The sequence below is a fragment of the Pieris rapae genome, chromosome 3 (genome assembly GCF_905147795.1).
Source record: "Pieris rapae chromosome 3, ilPieRapa1.1, whole genome shotgun sequence".
NCBI classification, from domain to species: Eukaryota; Metazoa; Arthropoda; class Insecta; order Lepidoptera; family Pieridae; genus Pieris; species Pieris rapae.
The window spans coordinates 4334872-4360827 of NC_059511.1; the positions used below are offsets into that span (position 1 = coordinate 4334872).

The 25956-nt window shown below is 32.2% G+C and overlaps 3 protein-coding genes across 5 annotated transcripts in view; 1 reads left to right on the plus strand and 2 right to left on the minus strand.

Moving 5' to 3' along the window:
- LOC110997082 overlaps nt 1–18107 on the minus strand; it is a 61886-nt gene extending 43779 nt beyond the window's left edge. For both annotated transcript variants that reach the window (XM_022265060.2, XM_022265058.2), the window contains exon 1: nt 16870–18107. In XM_022265060.2, the coding sequence (XP_022120752.1) occupies nt 16870–18069 (1200 nt within the window). In that variant the 5' untranslated portion in view covers nt 18070–18107. The remainder of the gene's footprint in view (nt 1–16869) is intronic.
- On the plus strand, nt 1364–21667 carry LOC110997084 (trichohyalin). The gene is made up of 6 exons (XM_022265061.2): nt 1364–1451; nt 18806–18868; nt 19311–19498; nt 19805–19996; nt 20512–20691; nt 21039–21667. Exons 1-6 carry the CDS (start codon nt 1391–1393, stop codon nt 21258–21260), a joined length of 906 nt encoding a protein of 301 aa, XP_022120753.2. The 5' UTR covers nt 1364–1390; the 3' UTR covers nt 21261–21667.
- Nucleotides 21668–21708: 41 nt separating this feature from the next.
- LOC110997094 (Meckel syndrome type 1 protein homolog) lies at nt 21709–25447 on the minus strand. Of its 2 annotated transcripts, XM_022265076.2 has the most exons (7): nt 24969–25447; nt 24407–24880; nt 24122–24326; nt 23647–23799; nt 23371–23506; nt 22771–23006; nt 21710–22289 (listed from the first exon to the last, which is right to left on the minus strand). In XM_022265076.2, the coding sequence occupies exons 1-7, from the start codon at nt 25043–25045 to the stop codon at nt 22059–22061; spliced, it is 1512 nt and encodes a 503-aa protein (XP_022120768.2). In that variant the 5' UTR covers nt 25046–25447; the 3' UTR covers nt 21710–22058. The 2 variants fall into 2 exon arrangements, with proteins under 2 accessions (XP_022120769.2, XP_022120768.2); XM_022265077.2 differs by lacking the exon at nt 23647–23799 and having other exon boundaries at nt 21709–22289.
- Nucleotides 25448–25956: the final 509 nt, after the last annotated feature.

The window sequence follows — 25956 nt, forward strand, 5'->3', positions numbered from 1 at the left end:
AATTACTACTATTTTAGAGTGATTAAAATAGAAAATAAAACCTACGTTCTGAAATAGACGTAGTACTTGAAAGAGAATGTAATAAGTAATCGTGATATTAAAAAATTTGATGAGTCAAATTAAAATCACAAGTGCTTCTTTTTTAACGTGAATAAAGCAAGTACCTGGAACTTGGCAGAAGTACATACTTAGTATTTAGACGCTATCAAATATAGTTAAAACGAGCTCATAAGTCAATTTAATTTATTACATAAATTAAACTTTTATAGACATGTTTAACACTTAACATCAGGTGAGCCTCCTGCCCGTTTGCCCCCCGTTCTATATAAAACAAGATGAAGAAGTTGTCAGAAGAGCCGTATTTTAAAAACAAATGAAGTGTTTATTGTCTAGTGTCTATTGTCTCTTTAAAGAGATGAGGAAATGAGCGTAGTTTATTAGAAAATTCTTTGAGATAAGACAAAGGTCAAATGTTATATCACCCTAACCCTAACGCTCAACTAGGAATAAGATTAAATAATTTTATCACGACGTTACAATAGTTTTTTTATAATCAACATAATATCTATGTTTACATACAAAATTTACTGCAATAAATACATGAAAAAATGTGAAATTAATAGAAGTTAATCTTTAAATAAAATTTATGTTATACATATTTTTAATTGTATATATTTTAGAGAAATGTAGAGCTGGTCCAAAGAACAAATCAAGTACCTACATATGTACAAACTCGGGTAAAAGGAAATATCTTTGGGTATGTTGATACCTGAAAAATATACTTCTTAAAGACGATTTGTAGCTAGTTACATCGACATAGAAACGAGAAAATCAATTTTAATTTCAAGATTACGTCGAATCGTGGGAATATGAAACAACTTTTCTTATTAGCTAATCTGTTGAATGCAAGTGAATATACTTTGTGGGAATGCACTCGTTCTCTCTAAAAAAGAATTAGAATGATGAAAACACATACAACTCTTAAATTCATTAAATATCGCAAAGTATAAGTTTCTAAAATGAGCGTCTTAAAAAAAACTTCAATTAAATATTTAATACCAACTTGTCTGGAAAAAACTGCTCTTAGCAGTAAGACCGCGCTTGACAACTGTCTAAATATTTGTGATAATATATGTAGTTTGTAATGTAATAAAAAAGTACTTCTACGTAATTGCTTTTAAAGAATATAATGAATTGTTTTAATAGTAAAATCAAAGGAGGTTACAACGCACACGCCTTTCACACAAAACGCTAGACCTTGGTCTGTAATGAAAAAAGTCAATGTCAAAATTTCTAGTGAAAACATCTCATCCGTTCACCAAGTTCTATGCTTATAAACCTACCGGTGTAAACCTTTCTTCTTCAGCGTTGAGAAGATCACCAACAGACGATGCCTTCGCCTGGTTCGCGAGGTGCTTCCTGCTATTCAACACATAGGACAACTCATCCAGGTACCTCAACGTTAGATTAGCCATTTTACACAATCACTATTACGATTTCACTGCACTGCACTGTTTTCACGTGGCAACACGGCCATAGTTGAAGACAGACTGGCGTACTGCGAGGCCAAAGATTAATACGCAGATATGTTAATAAATACCGAAAAATGTCTAATTAGTCTGAACGAGGTCAAAGTATGTGTTTGACTATTAAAAGTAAAATGAACTAGTTGTGGATCTGGGTATAGAAAAAATTATCCTTTTTTAGCTTTGAAGTCTGGCGCTTTGACGTAGGAATCATGTTCTGTGATGAAATTCCGGTTATTGTTAAATAAATCTCATTAAATCAGCAGTGTAAACTTTTGTTTAAATAAATAAAGTGACGCTCAATTGAAGATTACAACAATAATTTCTGCTTATACGCACTGAAAGACTTCGTTATCAACTGAATAATATAAAATATTACATAAAAAAAGAAAACGTTTCACAAACTATAGAAAAATAATACTGGGTCAGCAATTAATTCATAATATCCTACTTATTATATCCTTAAAATAAGAAATATACAAAGTAGAGTAGGAAAAGTGGCGTTCTTTCCTTCCTCTTTTTACACACATATATAAATTTCACAATTTTTATTACATTTTTATGTTACGCAATAACATAGTTTAGAACTAGAATGACACGTAATATATAAAATACGTGATTACATCAATACTGCAATACAATGTTATACTAGGCTAAGTAAAGTATTTAAAAAAATAAGTTTTAGCCTATGGTTTATGATTAGGTATAGTCCATTCAGTTTATTTCTAAATTAAACTTTCAATAACTATCTAAACTTTTACAAAAAATAAAGAATAAAAAAAGTATTAAACTAGATTTTCCCTTAAAATGTTATCTCGAAATCGCTCGACAAGACCCGTTTCCTTCATTATTATTTAATTACATATTATAACTTGTCTTGTTTTGTGCAACTTATTGTATAATATATAAATACTAAAACGATTTACTACTAAGCGATTAAAATTCACAAAAGACGTAGTTTTAAAAAGCCCAGGATTGTCGAAAAACTTCGATAAAATTATTTTAATACTTTTATTATGATTTTTGCGCACCCGGTGCTTAACTAGAAAGGAATTGGGTAAAGTTGAGGCTGAGGAATTAGGCCAGAATGTTATCTTATCGATGGCATTTAAAATGTTAATCTATGTCACATCTGCGACGTATATTTTGTTCGGCGCACACAGAAATATCGTAATAGAAAATCTATCTGCGGTCGGAGGTCCTACATTACATGCTAATTCTTGTCATTTTGTCTGCAATGATATAGGATAAAGTAATATAGTAGTTTGACATATTATGCATTTGATAGTTTTAAGCGAAAGATTTTTCTTGACTTGTAAAACCAATACGAGGGGGTTGAAATCTACCACAGAAGTAGTTTTAAGCAGAATGATTTCTTTGAGTAGAACGACTGACGTCGAGGTAATACGAGTTGAATTTCGTATTTTGCCTCGACGTCCGATGATGAAAGTCAGCTGTTGCTGTAGCTGAGCTGAAGATAGTAGTCCGAACGATTCCTCTGAACACTGGGAACTCTAGGGATATCTACATATATGTATCGGTATAGACCGACACATGAGCATTTTTAAGTTGGATTAAAAACACTACAGCGTAGTATAATTTAAATGTCAAGTTAAGACATGAATGGGCGGAGAGTTCTATAGGATAATAAAAAAGATCAAAATATGTGCACTCTTCTGTTTCGAAAGTTTATTCTATGAACAAAGGAATTTTATATATAATTTGATAATATAGAAGTATCTACGGCGAGTTTTACAATCGTAATAGGTTTCCTTCACTTACGCAAGCTGTAATTGAGATCAAACCGCAGCCTGTGAGAATGCGACTCGATATGTTTATTGTTATCATACGGAAAGAACAAAAATGTTCCGACGTACAGATTGACATACTTTTTATTATTATTGCAATATTTTTTGTTTTTTTGGAAATTGGAACATCGATTTAAAACAGAGGATAACTCTCTTTTAGGTAATATAGCTCTCTTTTAGATCTCGATTCTTTTTTTTGTTTGACCACTTCACTGGTATACATATAAGTACATCTTATCATTTAAGTTTGCATTCGCCATAGATATTAAACGAAGCCGCGAAAATAATATGTCAATACTAATGAACACACTTACAATATTTACTTGCCATTTTAATTGGTTTATATATGCACTTGAAGTATAGGCCGTGATCTTATCGTAATAAATATAAAAGTTGTTTGTTACGCTATTGAATGAAGTATCATTTCACTTAAAATATAAATATAAGAATAATAATAACACTAATGGCGATAGACTTAATTTGCTACCAAGTAAATTTAACGTTTCTTAAGTTAAACATGCTAAAAATCACATTTATTTATGTAAATTATCGTGTCAAAACTCGTCCAAAACGGTTTGATTTCTATGGTTTTGTTATATAACCTACTGATCTGTGAATAGGTCGAGAACTATTTTCTTTACACCTAAGTGAAAAGCAACACCTAATTGTTTTTACATTTTGGATAAAATTGTTGATTTTATGATTTGCATTATAATACATATTCCTTTCACCCCCATATTGTTTATATCGATAAGTAATAGGTGCTGTAAGAATCTATATATGGTAAAACAGCGTTTGCCGCGTCAGCTAGATTATTAATAAAATATTTTTTTACTAACATTCTACTGTTAGGTAATTCTTCAAGCACTTTTTACTTGTCAATTACCAGTTTTACAGTCATTACGTGTACAGTATCACGCTATCGGGAGATTAAAATGAGAAATTATTGGCTTCGCTTACTTTCCTAGGTTATGTAAAATATCATTTATAACTGTAAAACACGGATACAAGTATTTGATATTTATATTAAGATACGCATTCATTTTCTAGACCCTACTATTAAAAAGTTAATACCATTACCATGTCTTCCTATGATACTAAGTGATGACGCAAAATATGATTAACGTATGATATTGCGTGACAAGCCCGCCGTTAGAGTTCCTTTTACCACTAAGGGTGTAGTATAGTAGTAGTAGTAGGTGACTATGTTATCGGTATTCAATACAATATATAGTGGTAATTTTATGATGGAAAAGCTGGCAAACCTGAAATGAGTATCTTATACTTAAAATATTCACAAATCTGAAAATTGTAATACTTGTACGTATGTAAATTGTACGTACATACCGAAAAAACTCATTTATATTTTTCTTTTATTTTTTTATTTTAATGCTCGTTTCTATGGCAATTATTTCGTGTTAAAAAGGGCGGGACTACTTATCCCTAAAATATACGTGTAGTAAGAATGTTTACGAAAATCATTTGATCTTAGCAAACATGGTAACTTTGTATTAGATCTTAATCCCTATCGGAAACTATTGCTGGCAAGTGATTTGAAACCATGTTATTGAAAAGCGTTTCCTTTTTGTATTTAAGATATATAAGGTTTAAGTAATTTACCTATTGTATAAAACAAATAATTTAATTAGCATTTTAGATGTCATATTTTAAAGCATGAAAAGAGATATTTACAATTTCAGTTATGCACTATTATACACACTTATACACGTGAACATGCAATACACATTCATTAGTGTGCATATAATCCTAAAAATCTTAATCTACTGATTTCTATTTCGAGCGCTGTACATGCAAAATATGTTTTTAATAAATGCATAACATATTACATGATAGTGAAATTAAAAAGCAATCACAAGATGACGTAATAATTAAGTAATTAATTTATCGCGCAGTGAAAGCGGCGGATATGTTTCGCATATACAATGATGCATTTAATGTCGTAGTTCGATTACAAGTGATTGCGTACAGGGGAACACATTATATAAGCGTGACTACGTCTGCGTAGATGAAAAATAGAATGGAACGGGTCTTTTGTCTATACACTAACCAAATCATAAAAAACTATATCACTTTAATCACACTCTGTTGTCTCTGATGTTCTTTAGCTATTATCTATAGCTATTCTATTCTTGTTATTAGCTATTTTTTTTTTATCTAAGGAATTTAGTATCTAGGATTTTTTTGTAATGCACCTAACAGTATTTATATCATCGGATATACCTAACACCTGTTTCGTGCCTGATTCAACGCACGATAAGACTAATGATAGAGAAATCTACGGATTTTTTTAAGTTCACTTCTAAAGTTAAGCAAATAGAGTTATGGGAGCATCGGTTTTCATTTATCTTTCAACGCCTCGCTCAAAAGCAAATCTAAATATTATCCTGTTTCAAGTATTCTAATATTTATTCTTTGCATAAGACATTCAGAATCAAATACGTCTATAAATCAGCCGTAACGCTGGCCATAGACGGACCGCATGCAGCTGAGACAGACTGGTCTAGAGCGGTTGCCGCACGGCCATCTGCAGTTTCCATACTAAATTCATATCCGCAATACTCGGACCGCTAAAAGCGGTTGCTGCCGATCGCTCGCCACTTCCTCCCCGCTCCCCGGTGTGTACCAATCCCTTCCTATCGGCAGGCAACCTAGAGTAACTAATTCATCAAATCAAACCACTGACATTCAAAAGTTGTTGATATAGATAGTAGTACAAGAATCAGTGTTTAGTATTGTCTTTTATTAACATAACTTTTACACATTTAAAGAAAAACACTTTTTAACGGATTATAGTCATGTATTATTGTATTTAAACTTATAATTATTTGTACATAATTTTAAATTTAAACCGACGTTTCGCGTGCTTTACAGCGTGCGTGGTCACGGTGACTGAAGACAAAGGTGTTAAATGTCAAAAAGTATTACAGCTGCAGAAAATGTTGTGTTATCTGTATTTATTTCCCCGGAGTTGGTATCGACTAAAAGATGTAGGGTTTTTGCAGAAATTGCTCACGGTGTCCTCCATTTTCGCGGATTGTTTATTTTGAGATTTTAATTTGGATATTATTGTATCCCAGGTGTTTGATAATTTTAGGCCGTCCTCTCTATTGAAATTGGCGTGTTTTTTGATTTCAATGGCTTCGCGTACCAATCTTGGGAAGAATCTTTTTTCTTTCGCAAGTACTTTCGGTTGGTCAAAGCGTATGTAGTGATTAGGCCTATCTAGTGTGTGTTCACAGACTGCTGATTTTGTGTGTCGTCTATGTCTTATGTCCGCGATGTGTTCCTTGAGTCTGCTGGACATATTGCGTTTAGTTTGCCCTATGTAAGACAGGCCACAGTCGCAATCCAGTTTGTATATACCTGCATCTTGCAATGGGGTGTTACTTTTGATTGGTCTTAGGAATTACTGAATCTTCTTGTGCGGCTTGAAAATTGTATTAATGGAAGCTCGTTTTAGGACCCGGCTAATTCTATCTGTAACTCCCTTCACATATGGCAGGTAAGCTGGCTGGCGAGGAACTGTTTGTGTCTTGTTTTTGTTTCTGTGATGCAGCCGGGGGATGCGCAACTTGTTTAAATTTAAAATTATGTACAAATAATTATAAGTTTAAATACAATAATACATAACTATAATCCGTTAAAAAGTGTTTTTCTTTAAGAATCAGTGTTTCTTCATCAAAATCCATCTTGTAAATAAACTCGCATCAGTATTATGTTGCGGTCGAACACAACTGTTCCGAGCAGTCGTAGACCACTGCATTATGCGGTCGAGTTGCAGTCATGTACGACTTTAATGCGACCGCTCTACAGCCGTCGTTCTCGACTGCAACATGCGGTCCGTCTATGGCTAGCTTAACTCTGTATCTTGCAATAGCGCATCAGAACACCGATACCAAAGTTTTTGTATGCAAGTTCAATGTAGTGCTCATTTATCTAACTTCCAATAGCGACCCCGATCTCAATAATGAGTTTTTATACCGTGCGATCGGTTGCTCTATTAGCACTACTAAAGTCACTTACTTACGTTCGGATGGGTATCGCTATTGTTATCGGAAATTAAAGAATACGAGAGTAGTTCCTAGAAACGTATAGATCTTCCACACAATATACTTTACCTACTCTTAGTCTTACTACACAACAGATGTTTGAACGACGTACATATTATGATTGAATTTTCGATAAGTCAAATATGCTTTGTTCTTCTATTTTTTATATTTCCTTAACTATTGCGTATTGATTGTACGATGGTTTTTTACTGGTGGCGTACGCGTAAAAGAATCAAGTCAATACGAATTAATAAGTACAATAATGCCTATTACGTAATACGAAGCCCAGCTTATTAGTCCATTACCATTTCTATATGTTATGTTATTTAAGAATATGTCATAAAAATAACTGCAATGCTATCTATGGCTTCCCTTCCATAACCGTTTTATCCACTTAGAGCACGACTATACATAAATTATCATAAAATGCTTATAGAAATGCGGACGTTGCTTCAACAACGGGTTAACTTCGTTTGTTCCATTCGATATTCATATATATCTATATGCACTAATATGCAAATTCATTTATTAACGCACTCGCGAGCCCTTTGATAATGTGTCTATGGGCGGCGGAATCACTTAACATCAGGTGATGGAGTCCGTGTGCATAATAATTTAAAAAAAACCTTCTTGTCAATGGATGTCGTTGGATGGTTGAAAGTTTTAGGTACTTTGCTACGTAGCGTAAATGTGCGTACTTTTTCGTTAAAATCCGCGTAGGTTATCTAATTCGTAGATTTGAATTGATGAATATGCTATTTTCTAAAAGTACCTATCTTATAATAAAGTGAAAAATTTCTTATGTTCGAATTCTGAATAGTTGCAATTAATCGATACGGTATATACAATTGTAAAGTAAAAAGCCTGCAATGTGCGCCTTGGGCATTATCTTTCATATAAAATGGAGCCAAGACAATATTATTGGATTATAACGTCTAGAAAAACGTTAATAACATTACAATGCTTCGCTACACTCTGACTTTCAACGTGTCATTTGCATACCGACGAGGGATTGTATATTGAAGTTAATTGATAATAATAATCTTTATTAATATTTTCAAAGTGAATGTACTATTTTACAACTTTCCCACGCACATTGGACATCGAATGAATTTATTATCTATCCCTATAGGTTTTAATAGAGAATACAGTCCCACGACATTTAAGTCTCACAATCCTTTTAGGCCTTGGAACAGACACAATTTTGCGTATTTATTTTGTTACTTTTATTACGACAGTTTGTTTCAATATGTTAAGTGAAGCATGGTACAATAGTTGCAGTTCGTTACAATCTTTGTACACCACACCGTGATTAAAAAGAGTGAGGGAAATTTTCTTGTTGGCTCTACGCGCTTGATTTGGGAACTGGTATCACATAACTATATTATTAAATAATCTTTGATTTGATTTAAATTGATCATTTTAAATGGTCGAAAAGTTCAGTTGTATTTAATGAGTTCTTTTGTTTTGAACATTTTTACCTGTTTTCTTATTGTTTTCTGCGAATGCTTACAAACGCTCCCAAACACGTTACGTATAAATCCAGTGCAACTGAAACGGGTTATATTTTTTGCTGTAAGATAAAAACTTTGTGGTTAGGAATATAAAGGAACGGATGCCTTCCGTCACCTATCCAGTTACTGATCCCAAGGTGTCGGTTTACCGTTTAGTTCCCATCTCACAGGTAAAACCACTACGCAAAAACACAATAACAGATAATATATTTCTAAAGTATTGTTCCAATAGTGATGATATACGGAAAACAGTGGCGCTGTAACCCTGAAAAGATCTTGGCCTTAGATTGCATCCGTTTCTTCGATAATTTCAATTTTACAACTACGTAGAAGGTAGGTTCTTAAGTGACTGACACATGTCATATAATTTTGATACATTCGATTACCTCACGATGTTTACCTTCATAGTAGTTGTTGTGGCTAAGGGAAACATGAAAGAAAACTCCCTTGGTGCATAGACGTGGCTTGAACGCATGACGCGGACGTTAAAGAAGGTATCACGCCTAGTCCACTAGGCCGACACTGTCATAGTGATGATAAAATGTACGTAAAAATACTCTGTTATAAATAAATGCCGTGCTAATAAGATAGTATATGAGACGCAGGAATCGTGTCGAGTTTTGATTTTATTGCTTTGATTTTTTTTTGTATTATGATAGTTCATGGTAAATACTTGCAACCTTAATTACTAATTTGAATTAATTAATGTATATATATTTTTTTTTCCATTTTTTGTCATTCAGTTTAATATGTGTATGTTGTTTGGTTGATATTTAGTGTAAAATGCTGTGTACAGATATTGGAATTGGAAATCAGATTTTCAAATGTTGTTTAGTGTGTAATAACTGTTAACACTAAATGTATGTAATCAATCTGTTTTTGTTTTTGTACCTACTTAAATGTAAAAATAAAATAAAATAAATAACATGAAAGTATAAAATTAGTCTGTTTTATCAATTATTATCTTTACTCGTGGTAATTTATCCAAAATACATACTTTAATTTTAGTTTAGTTGGAGATAAAATGAAGGCGGTTTATATGGATATTCAACACCACAAAAACCCGGTTTCTATATTGAGGCTCAAAAGGTCAGTCTTAACAACTTTCTATACATTGCAACTAATCGTATGCGATATCCTAACGGTAAAGGCGAATAAAAACGCAAGTCGCGAGATGCGTCAAACGAAACTTATTTTAACTAATATTCATGAATATTCGTAATTAGAAATTAGTATGTCAATCCAGTTAAAATAATCGGACCGATGTCCAAATTAATAATTAAGAAACGTTTTCATGACATGTACATTAATATTCACAACTGTGGCTCTCGTATAAGGATTTGAAAGCTTTTACACATTTGTTACGCTTTCACTAAATAAATTTTGTTAAAGACATATATTAACATGAAGATTGCCACTTTATGGTAAAGGTGGAAGAAGACGGAGCTGCGTTATTGAATTAAATCATTTATGTTTTCGGTGCGATCGTCAATATAAATAATTGTACGCGTTTTGAAATCTATCGTTATTATTTTTAACGAAAGATTATATTTGATTTCATTGTATATCTCGTTATGCATATTATACCGTATCCAATAATCCAGCGTAATGCGTAGTGGGAAGTTTAAGGTCATGTGATACTATTGCTAAGGTTTCATCAACTTTCATAAAATAATTACAACAAGCAGACATTAAGCATTATTTATATATATATTACGCATAATTACGATAATATAATATAATAAATGGTTTAATAGTTGGACGTCAAGTCAAATACATTTAAAACGCTTGCTTTACGCTAACGCAACTCGTTTCTAACTCAAATATTAAAAATAGCAGACTCGGCCAAGCGTTGCTGTGGCTAAGGTTTTTGTTATATTACATAGTAGTAAATTAATCAAGGGAAACCGTAGGAGAACTTATGTGAAACGTTGGTACCACGACACGGACCTAAACTAAACTACCTTTAACTCAGCGCCATCTGTTAGAATTGTATCAAATAATAAACAAATGTTAATGTTATCGTAATTTTAGTAAGGATGCCTATTTTTTTTGAAAATGAAATATAGCCTATGTCACTCAGGAATGATGTAGCTTTCCAACAGTGAAATAATTTTTCAAATCTGCCAAGTAGTTTCGGAGCCTATTCAATTCATACAAACAAACAAAAAATCAAACCTTTCCTCTTTATAATATTAGTATAGATAACAAATGACTTTCGTACGTCTGGCACGGCTTTTGTAACTATTTAATCGAATATAAGATGTTAGATGTTAGAGGGGTTCACTTGCATTAGAAGGCCTTTTGGGGCCAAATAAGAACAGCCTTTAGGCTTAAACGTCCTTTTCCTTAGTAGATACTGAATGCAAAGTGTGTGACGTGTGTGAATGTTATAAACAAAGACATCGAACGTTATTCTTATATCCCTAGCCTACAAAATTAATACTTGTATCCAATTTTAATAAAATACAAACTCGCTTCAGATGATGTTAAAGTTTCTCCTCGACCGCTGCTCCTATTTGTTGGATGTAACAGTGTCAAGTAGTGCAAAGTGTAATCACAGTTCCACTAACGACGTTAATAACGACTCGTGCTGTTAATTACTGCAAATGACAATGGCGTGACAACTGGGCTGGGGTATACCTTATACTAATTTATTTTTGTATTTATCGTAACAGAAATTCATTTTCCGTGAATTCAATCACCTCTGTGTTGGTTTAGAACTTTGGAAATGATTTGATATGTTTGCCCCCTCTTTCGCCTATTTTCTTTTTTTAAGGATAAATGTTTTATAAGCTACATTGGAAAGATTCCTTTATGTTGTAGATGAGGATTGTTGAAATTGCACCCGCAGTTTCAAAGTTATTTGATCACATATATAATATTAAAAATACGAAAATTAATAAAAATAAAAACAAAATATTATTAATATTACTATATTACTACCTCGTAACACCGAAGAATTTAATGTCACCGACAAAGTATTTTAAATAACATTCAATAGAATTCAATAGTTAATTAAGCGTTCAGCCCTCGTATTATAAAATAGTAATATATGAAACGAATTGATACTCCTTCCGGTGGAAGGATAACATAGGGCAATACCTTACTAATAAGCTTGTAGGGTACTATTTAACCAAGCATTGTTTGTTTAGAATTATTGCTTCTATATTTAAACTACACACATTCTAATGGGTAATGAATAAATGTAGCTGCATAATACTATAATTAAAATGGCCAGAAAAGTTTGTTAAATACTATAATATATTAATATATTTATTTAAATCAGAAGCAGCCAAATTATTTGTTGAGGATGTGGCAATTGTAACAAAATAACACGAAATTCGTGCGAACAAGCCTCCAAGTACTTCCTTTATAACAATTAATTGCGCAATTTGCAATGAGTGATCCATCGGCCGTTGCACGCTTTGATACAGCCGTGACATTTAAGTTTCACTTGAGGATCGATAGCCCAATTGTTAATTGTACGTAATCCACATTATCAAATAATAATCTTAAAGTTGTCATTTCGATTTGACGTATATATTTGTGTCGTATACCTGTGTACATTATTTTGTGTTGTTATACTGCACTCAATAATTATATCTTATTTATCAATGAGATGTAAATAAAAGAACGTACAATTAACATACCCTCAAATATTTATCTATATTGTATGACGTTCACGTTACCGAGGCATGTTTCAATCAGCCCACGCTTGGTCGAAATAATTTATTTAACTTTGTTTAAAATATTTTTGATGAATGGAAGCGTGATCTATGAAAAAGATTGACAGAACTTTAGACTGAAGATGTTATAAAAGTACTTTATGACGCACGATTTGTTTTAAAAACGCTCTACAAATGATTTATTGTGTAAAATATCGAAAATACTTGTAATATATAAATTTTGAACTTTGAATTTGTAAACAACTTTGTCCTAAAGCTTTTGAATCTTCAGAGAGACTATTATAATGTATAATTGAAATGCCTTAGATTATTCTAATAAACAAAACGGCTGTCAAACGCACACGCACGTAAAATTCATATTAAATCCTTATTAATAAAAAGAATATAAAATCAATTGTTACGATTGATTTTTGTATGTGCTCTAAATGAATGTCATGTTTGCCTCTAATTGCTCATCACATTCAAAATTGTATTTTGTGTTTGTTTTTACCAAATGTATCAGTGTGCCGAGCGTTGGCAATCTTTATCAATAAAAAAAAAAAAAAAAAAAAAATATACATATGTTAAAGTCTAGTTTTAGCACAATTACCATACAATACCATAAAGTCGGCTTCAACTTTTAATTAAAACAGCATTATACAAAACAATGCGTTATTGGTTTATTGACTTCGCTCATTATACTTTTTAATTATTTCTCTAGTTAGTTTTTTATGTCAAGGTTGGCAAATCTGTTATTCATATTAAAAACTAAATTAAGTTAATTATTACGAAAACGTTTCGCAAATAACTATTTTTTTCCTAAGCCTAAATACATAGTTTAACATTAATTCCATAACAAATCATTCAATTAATAATTATCATTTGATTAATTAAGCCGAAGCGAATATAATACATACGTATCTACTTATGTGATACAATGTATAAGAATAGAATTAAGAATTATAATAAAACAACACAACATTGGTGTGCCTAAACAAATCCAAAATATTTTAATAAAATTATAAAATGTCACCTGTAAATAATGTACATAAAATTTATCAGTAAGGATTTGACTTTGACTAATGTATTCCATAACAAATGTAAAAATTTAAATAAATAAATTGCAAATTAATAATTTAAGAATTGTCTTTTTAACCATATCTTAGTATTAAAAAAAATATGACTTTAATCTATACCATACCATAAAAGTTACGTTTTGTACTTTTAATAATCTTAATACATATTTAAATTAATGACTCGTTAAACATAATATACAGAGGACTGTATTTCTACAAAATTAGAGCCTTTGCGCTTTAATCTCATAAATTGCACCATACAAAGGCAATCATAATTTCGATTCACTATTTGAGCCTCTCACGGCTATTGTTCGAACACTTTCCCCGCGTGTAGTGCGTTATGAGGTTATGACAGTTAAACATACAATTGTTATTCAATACGTAATTGCCAATTGTTACATTTTTATGGAGTTTGAAAATCGAGCTTGAGAACTGTATTGTTACATAATAAGGGGACTTGTATTTCGCTTCTTTATATGTTACGAAAATGTATATGTTATCATTTTAATTGATTGAAACGGTCGCCTTTTAGGTTCTTCAGAAAAAAAAACTTTGTAAGCACAGTCTATTAAAAAAGTATTAATAACTGAGAAATCGGGACTTCAATAACTATAATTTACTACATTAACGCATGAATACGTGAACGACAGAAAAATGGGATGGGATTTAAAAATCTTTTAGCATAATTTTAAGTACCATCTATACCATCTATACGACTTGCTTGTTTATAAGTGCATTGGTTTACGTCTGTAGTCACCTTTAACTGAACGCTTCCCCCTTTCAAAGCACACGTGCATCCGGTGTGTCGCACGTGCGACAAATGGGTGCATTTATTACATAACATTAAAGTTACGTTTTTATTTAATAATCTTTAATAAGAATCTCTTGTTAAGGACAGCATTCATCGAATAATTTTTCAAAACCAATCGTAAATCTATCCCTAGAAAGAGAATTTAACAACCGATCTTTTCTATACTAAAATCTACGTCAATTATCGAATCTGACTGGGAATTTTTAGTGTGGAACTCGGCCGTATACGGTCTGTTTTTTAACTAATATTAAAAGTTTTATGTTGGCTGCTACGAAATGCATCGCTAAGGTATTTTTACCTAATCGATGTTATTTTTCACCAATTACTAAGAATTATCCATTATCTTCGATACTGTTCTTACTGAATAGTAGATGCAACCCAAATACACAAACATAGGCCGATTCACGGTGAATGTAGGACGGTATGTTTACATGTTTATAATGCCCTGCGCACGCTCAGAGAAAGGCCACATTCCGCTCTGATTGGCGCGGTTTCGCTTTTCCTACACGAATCTACTCCTGGAGATGTCGAACTAACTCTTAAAAGCCCAAAAATATACATTGTTTAGTATTCATCCAGGAAAAAAACGGATACTTTATATAATTGACGTAACTTGTCGTTTAACTGCTAATTGTTGTTCTGAATTTTGTGACATACACGCGTAGACCAAAGACAAACCTTCTCATCTGAAGTACAGTCATATTCCGAGCATGTCTTACAAAGTAATCGATGCTCGGTTTATAACGTAATGTTAAGTAGACGTCAACTCGATTTTGATTATGAAAGCGAAAAAAAAAATATATTTCGTTTGTTAGATTTCGGAATTAGGATTTACGTCATCAACGTAGCCCATTTTTAAAGCAAGTTGTTAATTGTCTTCTACGCACGATTCAAAGTACCTACAGGGTGAACAAGATCCGCTATATGTACCTGGCTGCCACATTTATGAAGTTTTCGGGGTCGCTTTTTCTTTCTATACGTACGCAGCCAATACACATAAGTTGTTCCAATAGAGACATATTATTAAACGAAATGTAACGGTACAATTCAAGTAGTAAAACTCTTTTAATTGCACATAACTAATAAATAACCAAAGATACATTTGAAACATTGTAAAACTCATTTTGGTAGGGCGTCAACCCATGGTATGCATGGATAATTAGGAGGACAGTACGCAGTTTTGAAATTACCTGTAATACAGTCATACAGTTATAAAATTATAAAAGTATTACCTAACGTCTTAAACGGTATTCATGGCATTTATTTTCATTTTACAATTGCGCCGTATTCCCATTCTTCTGAATGATAAGTTATCGCGATGTGGAGTCTGATAAAGAGTTATGGCGCTTAGGCACGTTTGAGTGAGTATAATTTCTTTGTACAGTTTTACTCCTCTATTATGGTTAGTTCGCACACGGTCTAACCTAATCTAAAACATAATAAGGAATAAAGCATACAAACAGTGCTTTTTTTGTCGATATTACTTATAACGTATAAGGCCAATAAAAACTTACGAGAGATATTATTCAAATTAAAGTCACGAAACAGAAAATGTTTTTTAAATTTTTGGTATGTTGTGTTTGCTTGATTTTGTAACCTGACAGTGGGCTAAGTGAATTGTGAACTCCCTCACCACATTAGTGATTCATACAAAATATGCGTATATTTCTCGACCACAGCTAAGGCGTATTGGAAGTAATAGGATCGTATCGCTCCATTTTAGAATGTGTTATTAAAAGGTCAAGCGATTTGGCATTTCATTCGGACTCTGAGATTGGGTAACATGGCATTTTCAGTATTCTAGAAACCTTTAAAGTTAACGAGCAAGGTGTGGAAGTTACAATTTACTATTTAATAATTTAACGAATGACAACAAACTTATAATATTCAAGAACTAAATACTTTTAAGAAGAAAGCAATCGACAAAGGTTTTTATGACTAACTGTTATAGTGTGGTAGCCTTAATAAAATAATTATCACCTAATTTAATTTATATTTAAATGAAATTCTTCAGAAGTAAAAACGTAAATGAAATATACTAAGTACCTATTCCATATCCGATTACCTATCCGATTTGAGAACTGGCAGTAGGTAAATGTAAAATTAGAAGCATTTAATGTATATTTATTTTTTGACGTTCATAATTGTACATTATGTTACCTACATGAATAAATGATTTTTGAATTTTGACCTATTGCATTTACGAATTTACTAAGTTTTATTGTCACTGACTTTACATAAAGAACATATGACAAGTCTACATCTTCACGGATAAGATGAACCATATCAATTCTGTATCTTATGATATCAGACACTTAGAGACAGCCGTTATTTATTGACATAAGTGCCTACCACTGCCCTTCTACGTGTCTATCACTCCTTAGCTAACTACTTACATATTTTGTTGAACTGATTCTCCTTACACGTTGTATTGGCTTCTTTTGGGCTCGCCGGTACTTATTGGCCTCGATAGCGGCAGAACTCTCTGACAGTAATGATGTTGGTTTATCCTCTTCCAACACAAACCAATCCGTAACTGAACCACGCCTTGCCGTTTTCTCAACAACACTCTGTCTGGCTGATAACCTGTGAGCCAATTCAGCTTTGAAACCTTCATCCACTTTATTCACTTTTGTCACTTGCACTATTTTTGGTGAGGGCAACGTACTAAATGAAGAACTCTTACGTTTTTCTCTAACAGAAAGTTCATATTCAGATTTTGTATAAGGTTCACAATCACTTAAGTAATTCTCACTAAACATATCTACTGTTTTATCAAACTCATCAAGAAGATCCTGTACCGAATCAGATTTCAAGATATTCACGACAAGTCCGCTTGATGACGACGTACTGGAACATTGATCCGAATCTTGTCGTAATTCTCTGATACTTTTTAAGTGTACAGTGTCCACTTTGTCGTAATAAATATTGGCTAATTGATCTAAGCTTTCATTAGAATCCCAAAAATCATTAATTGTATCACTGCTACCGAAAGCATAAGACTGATTTTTAGCAAGCCTTATCTTTCCATTCTCTAATTCTGCGTGTTCAGCCGCTCTCGGCAGAAATTCAAAACTTTTACTGCGTTTATAAGAGGGTCTACCCGATCTCTCCCTTTTTTCGACCAATTCTTTATTTCTAAAGAACCAAAAGCGTTTGTGTGCTTTATTCTCATGTTCTAATTTTTCATCTTTTAATTCATTAGTTAAATCTGCTTTTCCTATTTGATTTTCCTCTTCATCGATCGTTTTACATTTTTTGTCTGCGGTTCTGTCTTTTGAGAAGAAATTCATTTTTGACATTTTTTCTCTGAAGCTGAATGTTTTCTTTAATGGCGATAGGCGTGGTTCTTCATTTAAATAGGGTCCTTTATCAGAACACGGCGACTCGAGTACCGGAACTGGTAAACACGAAGACAAAAACCCTTGTTGTTTAGAAACTACTAAGTCTTTATAATTTCCTCTTACGGGTATAACTTGAGGCTTGAATCTATCAGGAAGATCACCCAATAGACCTCTTTCTATAAAGTGCAAGTTTTCAGCATTTAACTTTCTCAGAACGTCAGGTCTTTTGACAAAAGGTTTTTTGTCTTCCATCTTATAACGCGTGATCGCTGTTTAACAGCAGATTAAAAACTGGCATATCGCAAATATGATATCTCTAACTGATAAAGGATGATAAGTATGTCGTTGCTGTCATAAGAATATCGTTTTGACAGAATTATCGTTTGATAACATTTATTTCAAAATGTTAACATTCAAATGGACTTTCTCTAGAACTGTTACTTTCTTTAGAAATCATACTGTTGGAAATGATTTTTAAAGCGTCCTCATAAATTCAGAACTATCAAAGTTTCATTACAATATAGTTCATTAGTTTAGTAAAGCAGTCAGTTTTTGCTTACATATACTTTGTGCTAATATTTTATCTAATATCATTGGGTTATACTACTTTACGATATATAATTATATCATAAGTATTATCTAAACAATTCGAGGGTCTTTCGTAATTTGTTTAATTACCCTGCTCATCTCCTTTGAATACTGTGTCTACATGCCTTTATCATATTGCCCTCATGAAATTTCCACGCATTCATAAAACCTAAATTGTCTTACAAAGCTGCGACTGTGGCTTTTATTTAATCAATACGAAGTTAGTAACTAGCCAAAAACTGCAGCATGAACATGCGTCGTAACAAAAACTCAGTTATTCAGTTGACAAAACTTATATAAATAATATTATAAAATTGAACAATATAATAACGCTAGATTTCCCACACATACGTCAATAAGGAAGTGAGAATAATGGTGTTTTGTTACAAAATTATAACAGACTCCCCGAGGCGTTCTCGATGTCCCTCACCGAAGAAAATTTCACCGATATCCCTTTCGCATGGTAATTTTTTTTTCTATTTACATAATATTTTTATTATTAATATATAAATATTTTTATTATTATATTTTGTTGTATAGTTTTAGATATTATTTATAGAATTATAGGGTGCACTATTTAAAATTTCTCAATAACCAATACTTTTATCGACTTTAACGTTAAAAACGTTAACGTTTTTTTTGACTATATTATATGTACTATAATGTGTATTTTTTTAGACTATAAGATAATTTATTAGCTTCTAATTTAATTTTAGATAAACCTTTGAGAGCCAAATCAACAATAAAAGTATTACGGTATCCTGGTATATGCTTTTAAATTTAGGAGACGAATTGCATCTTCATAATATATTCATATATATAATATATTTTAGGTTTTGAATAGGTCTTATAAATAAATCGTCATTTTACGACCTGTTTTTAAGCCCTTATACAATATTTTCCAGTTCAAAGCTCAGCTTCAGACCTCATAGGTTCAATAGACTATGAAATCAGTGGCTTGGATTCGATTCCCGCGAGGGATATAAAATTACTACAGGCCTTGGCAAGAAAAAAAGAAGAAAACGATGAAAGAGACAAACTAGCTGAACACTTCCAGAAGATGTGGTTAAAAGAAAAAGAAGAAAGAGAGGCTGTAAGCATTAGAAAAATATCATTTACAGAGATAGTTACTGTTGTATGAGCTGATGACTTTGTAAATTAAGAATACCGCAGGTTACTTTAAGAGTTTAGTCTCAGCATAACCTGAAATGTTTCGAATATGCCTTATTTAGTAAAAAAATATGGGATACGTACTTAATGCATTTTTAGAATCAACTACTTATAGAATCAACCGAGCAAATTACGTTTTCGATTCGATAAGAAGAAATGCTTTCGAGCCTTATTCATAATATTTTTTGCAGATATGAGGTAAATTTCCTTGTTTATTGAAATGCTTCAGATGGAAGTGCAAACATCGGAACAGTATCGCCGCTACTTACACCAGAAAAGAATTCAAGATAAAAGATGGTATGAATTTCGTTCGATGCAGCAGGCAGCCGTTCAGCAGGCTAAGAGAGAGCAATTGATGTACTACATACAACATAAAGCCCAAAAAAGCGCAGAGTTTAGATCACGGAAAGAAGATAGGGAGGTAAGACAAATTAAACACCATGGTTTAGTTTAGCATCATAGATTACTTGGCTATAAAAATTTTCGAAAACTATGCAATATATATTTTGACGCGCGAAAGGTTTTTATAGCTTGACTTGAACAATATTCTCAGCCATTCATTGATGATTTTCCTTTGCTGAATGCCGGTATCACATATAGACCAAAATGGCTATAACCTAGCCTTTTCATTTACCGTATGCGAAATATTAAGGATCGGTAAAAATTACCCATTTTAATTTTCGTTTCGACAGAAGACGCCATAAAGAGTTATAATATAATATAAGTAATTAGTAAGTACCAAATTCTAAACATGATATAGCAGAAAACATTAACTGAAATTACTACGTATTGTCATTCGATATAAGGATTCGTACATTAAGAAAATCTTTCTTTTTATTTATTGTAGCTTTACATAGAAAATAGAAGTACCTACTACAATAGTGTGACGTAAACATAAACTTTTAAATACAAAATATAACAAATTATTTATTCCAGATAATGAAAGTAATAGATAGATCGATGGAGGAAGAAGCTCGTTTATGTCTGGCTGCAGAGCGGCGATTGCGACTCAACGCGGCGGACAATTTGCGGAAAAGAGCTGAACTATACTATGCGGAAAGAAAAGAGGACGATGCCAGACTTAAACGGCGCGCTATGTTACGAGATACGGCTAAGGCAAGTGATTTTGCTTTATTTTTTATTTGTTAAGGTACTTGATAAAATATGTAATAAGAAACCAGCTATACAGTTAAAAGTTATATATACAGCCCAGTAATTTAAGTTATACGTATATTGTATATGGTTTTATACAACCACTGAACCAAATCGAATGAAACTGGGCTGTTATTACTTGTAATTCTACCATGCGTTACATTGAGCCGAAATATTTGCCGAAAACGTTAGCGTTTAATACTTATCCAACAATATGAGATAAGAGAATAAACTATAGAATAAACTGCTTTCATGTGAAGAACGTATACAGAAGAAGCATATTACAACTTTTCATTAATAAATAATTACAGCGTGTGGCAATTAATAACGCCCTAACAAGTTGGGAGACAGCACTTCAACGTCACGAGTTAGCCAGCGAGGACGCGGCGCGGCGTGCAACGTACGCGACGTTGTATGCAAGGAAACGAGCACGTGGCTTTAGAGTGACGCGCGCTATGGACAAGAGGCGCGCCAGAGCGAGACGGATAGCTGCTGTAACTGAGCTTATGAGGGACGCTATTAGGAATACCTAGAAACAGTTATGTATCCGATAAATTTGACTTGTGAAAAATTTCACAGTTGATAGAAATAGAAAATAATTGCAAATGAAATAATGTAGTACATAGGTAATAGATAATAAGGCAGTCAAGACTGTTACATTCCTCTTTACGTATACTTTTTTTAACTCTACTAAAACAATTACTGTCCTAGTTTTATTAATAGGAATTATATTGATTTCAAATTGCCAATAAAGATAATATTTTAATTCTGAAATAATTATTAACAATCAGTTAGCAAAGAATTAATCTTATAGTTATAATATATAATGTTCCCTTTACTTTGTCCGTTTTGATAAGTTTTTGTTGAGTGTTTTTTGTGAAGTCACTATCACTTTATAGTGACTTTACAAGTGTACATTTAAATTTGTTAAACTATTATGCATGTAAACTACCTCAGACAATAAATAAAACGAATACATATAAAACAATATTTTTATTACTTAACTAATTTACAACATAAAGAGATCAATATAATGACTAAGAAATTGGACGCCTTTAGAAAATTTATTGTCAGTATTAAGGGTGCTTTAATTATTGTGGTGAATAAGAGCGTATTGTTTTTTTTATAAATAAAGTGTGTCTATATCTATATATGCATGACGTACGAAATTATTAATTAAAGAGATTTCAGAGTTAAAGTTATTTTACGTACACAAGTTTTGTTTAAAGTCTCATAACACCAATATGGTAATGGATCGCATTTCAGCATGTTCTATTTCACTTACAGCAGCCTTAAAGATCGCCCGATCGGCCAACAAATGTTAGCATAATTCATTCTGAATCCACAGCTTGTCTTAAACTTCTAGTAGCAGCAGCCAGGGTAGCTTTCGCCCGCTTATATTGCTTTAAAACCGCGTCAGCCCCCTGTATCAGATCAGAGCTCGATGTATGAGGCACAGGGGACTGATTTTCAGAGGAATGGCAACCAGGGGAATGAGAATGAGATATAACCGTCCAGTGAACTGCTACACTACCTGTGGATACGAATCTGAAGTTTGTCGCCTGAAATCAATATGTTTTTTTTAAATTAATAATTTACTTATGATACTAACACTGTCTTGTTGTCCTGTTTCAAGCTCTTTATTTTGTACGATGTATGCGGAACAACTATCTATGAACCAAAATAATTGCTGTTCCTATAATAATGAAACAACGGTTGACGCGGGCGTACTAACCTTTTATTCACTAAATCACTTACATAATGGAAATAGATGGCGCTAGTTGTATTGATATTGTTACCATATCGAATTCAGAACTATACATAATATGTTTAAATATTTTTTTTAGAATTAACCCCAAGACTGTTGCGAATACAAAATGAAAATCACAATGTGAAGACTTGATGTTTGATGCGCGGTTCTCCAGTCACAAGACAAAATATGTTCATATTTTTCTTACAAAGAAATAATTTATTTTTTAATTGCCTTTTCAACTATTTTTTTAAAGGTTTCATAAATGTAAATTATATCAATATAATTCTTACATAAAGCTGTGGGTTGACCAGCATTTCCAAATCTTCAATTAAATGAGAGCCTCCAATAAAAAAACGTCGGCTTTCAGCATCTATCTCGTCCAATTCCTCTGGCCTAGTACAGGACAGTTGTTTTTTAAAATAGCCTGGTATTAATGCCAGAGGAAAATAGGTATATCCCTCAGTCCTGTGTCGCCCCCATCTGTCAACTGATATAACTTCAAAGATAATCTTAAGTGGCATGGGATCTGAAAAATAATAAATAATGTCATGTTGGTTCTGGTAACAAATTTTTTTACATCAACATCTCATAATTTTTTACCATAAGTTCAAGCAAACACAGATAATTTATACATTGTGATTAGAAAACTATTAGGCGTTTATTATTAACAATATAAACAGAAATAACAGTCCACTTTCCACAAAATAATATTCTACTTATATATACATAGATATAGGTGAGACTGCTGACATATTGATGGAAGAAACAAAAAACAAGATTCAAATAGAAATATTTAGCTACTACATATACATATACAGAGCATACATATTGCATATTGATATTATACACTACTTAAATGTAGGATCCACTAATATTTATGACATTCACACCTATTCCAGTAGCACCTTCAACTTCAAAATCCACAATATGGCCAAAAGTCCACATTTGTATGTCCTCATTCATTAGAAATTTATTCAAATGTGTCCTTCCTGTGAGTAGACTTACAGACTCAATGTTTTCTGGAATCTTAGAATATATAAAAGTAAAAAGACCCTCTATGATACTGAAAACAATTGCTAAAATCTTTTAAAAATATTCCTAATAAATATTTATTGAATAATGAAATGTGCATAAATTGAATGTAGTCTAAAATAAAGAATGTTCACCTTCACATGATATTCTATATAAATATCACCATCAAAATCCTTAGCAGATTCTATTTCTAATGATATGTAATATTTCCTTGTTCTAAGGGCGGGCATAACAAATTTTGTCAAATGTTTTTGTTTCTTCTCTAACTTCTTTAACAATTTATTAAGCTAGAAGAACAATAAATGCCAAAAACAATTAAGTTATAAATGGTAAAGCCATATTTAGCTTGCTTATCTACTCCAACATGACAACCATATGAAATTTAAGTGCTTGGACACCTGCAACACCAACAGCCTTGCAAGGGTATTGCCAGCCTTACATAAATCAAACTGAATGGAATGAAGTTACATTTCAGCTCCTGCCTTCATATGGCAATTATGTTGTATTATGTACTATTTTGCTGCAATAAATTCATCTATTTTCAGTTCATGAACCATCACAAAACCATAAGGAATTATTTATTTCAGTAATTATAGTAGGATTTCTTACCAAATCTTTCAGCTCCTCTCCACTGCAAGCCTGGCCAAAGTCTACATTAATAAAATACTCAAAATCCAAATATCCAGAGGAGCATTCTACAGCATATGGATTAGATTCATTATTTATATCTGGGGATACCATTATATAATTATACTTGGTATTGTGGTATACTGATACTAGAAGGCATTCATCTTGAAATATTAAGTTGTTATCTCTGGAAATAATATTCAATCCTTTTAATAATTATTATTAAATTAGCCAAATTAGTATTTTAAACTGTATACTGTTACTTACTCATCATATTTTGAATTATCATAAAAAATATACATTGCACTCAATTCATCCTCACAGGCCTCATCATCTTCACTTTTAAAGAAATTATGCATTGATTCTCCTTTTCCAAGAGTGCCTTTCACAAAATCTTCTAAGTTTAACCTTTTAATACAAGATCTAAATAATCCTTCGCCATATACTTTTGGTTCAAAAGGCAATGGAAAAGCATATTCTTCATTTATATAAGTAAAGACTTTTTGAGGCTTTTTATTGAACTGATGAATTGATCTGTTGAAGGCCAAATCTGTTTCTGAGACACAGTTTTGAATATCACCAAATTTTGTAACCTGATACTGGCTAAATAATTTTTCTTGCCACTGAAAATTGTACTCCTGGTATTGTAATAAATTTTGTGCATCTTCCTCATCAGATTGATTTAAATGTTCTGAAAATTGCGGAAGTAATGTGATAGTTTCCTGTGCTTTCAGTTTTAACCTATAACAAATTCATTATAACTGTATAAAACCATTATGGAACAAAGATGTTCATGATTTATACTCTGCTACAACATATATCTACTTACGTTAAATTCAGATGCTGTATAGGGCACTTAAGCCAATATATATTAGATGATTTGTTATTTTTTCGAAAATCATACATTGTTAGAATAAGACAATAATATAATATTTTACATCTATTTGGCTCAATTCATTACCACGATATTACGAATAACAGTAGACTTTTCTAGCATTTTTATTTATTTTCGTATTTCATTAAAGATTTCAGCATAGTTACCACTACTTAGTACTTTTTCCCCCTTTCTTAGCCTGCACGATTTGTGCGTCAGCCATGCAAAAAAGTTGGGAAGTGTGTTAAATCAGAACTATTCTACTACTTAAGTACTAGAATAAGTAGTACTAGTAGTAAGTATAGTACTTGTAATTTGTATAATATTTGTTGTCTAGTTGCTCCAGCCTTCATTCTCCAACTATGATAACGGTGAAATGCAAACAAAACATAGATACAAACAAGAACAGATATGTATTAGATTTTGGAAAAAGTACACCAAGATAGACATGTCACACAAGTCAAAACTGTGTTTCAAACTTGTTTTCATATGTTCCAAGTGAATAGGTAGTGCCAGGGAACTTTTAATACATTACCTTACACCAACTTATTAACAAATTAAGAATATAAATATTGAAGGAGTTTTTTAGTTAAAAAAACACTTATTTGTGTAATAGTTAACAAGACAAAAATCATGAGCAACCGCTATATGTGAAACCTATAAATCCATGACATATGACTTAGTCAAGACTAAGCCCCCAGATTTCATCATCAAGGCATCTAGATGCCATTAGATTATCAGTATTTTAGTGTATGTAGAAAGCCGAAAACTATATCTGTATGAAAATGATATCGCATAATTTGTCGACACGAGCAAATTTTGCGATACTTACAATTCTGTAGTCTGTACCCTGTGGAATGCGGAATGCATTAATGGTTGACATTGATAGTTGAAACATGTCAATTGTCATAAGTATTTGTGTTTATATTCGAGGTATAGAGGT

What these genes read in the sequence shown, in the direction of transcription:
- LOC110997084 (XM_022265061.2), top strand. Translation starts at nt 1,391, where the DNA reads ATGCCTTCGCCTGGTTCGCGAGGTGCTTCCTGCTATTCAACACATAGG. An exon ending in AAAAAGAAGAAAGAGAGGCT is followed by an intron (nt 19,499 to 19,804) that starts GTAAGCATTAGA and finishes GAAATGCTTCAG; the next exon opens with ATGGAAGTGCAAACATCGGA. An exon ending in TGTTACGAGATACGGCTAAG is followed by an intron (nt 20,692 to 21,038) that starts GCAAGTGATTTT and finishes AAATAATTACAG; the next exon opens with CGTGTGGCAATTAATAACGC.
- LOC110997094 (XM_022265076.2), bottom strand. Translation starts at nt 25,045, where the DNA reads ATGTATGATTTTCGAAAAAATAACAAATCATCTAATATATATTGGCTT. An exon ending in GATAATTCAAAATATGATGA is followed by an intron (nt 24,327 to 24,406) that starts GTAAGTAACAGT and finishes TATTATTTCCAG; the next exon opens with AGATAACAACTTAATATTTC. An exon ending in TGAAGGTGCTACTGGAATAG is followed by an intron (nt 23,007 to 23,370) that starts GTGTGAATGTCA and finishes ATTATTTTTCAG; the next exon opens with ATCCCATGCCACTTAAGATT.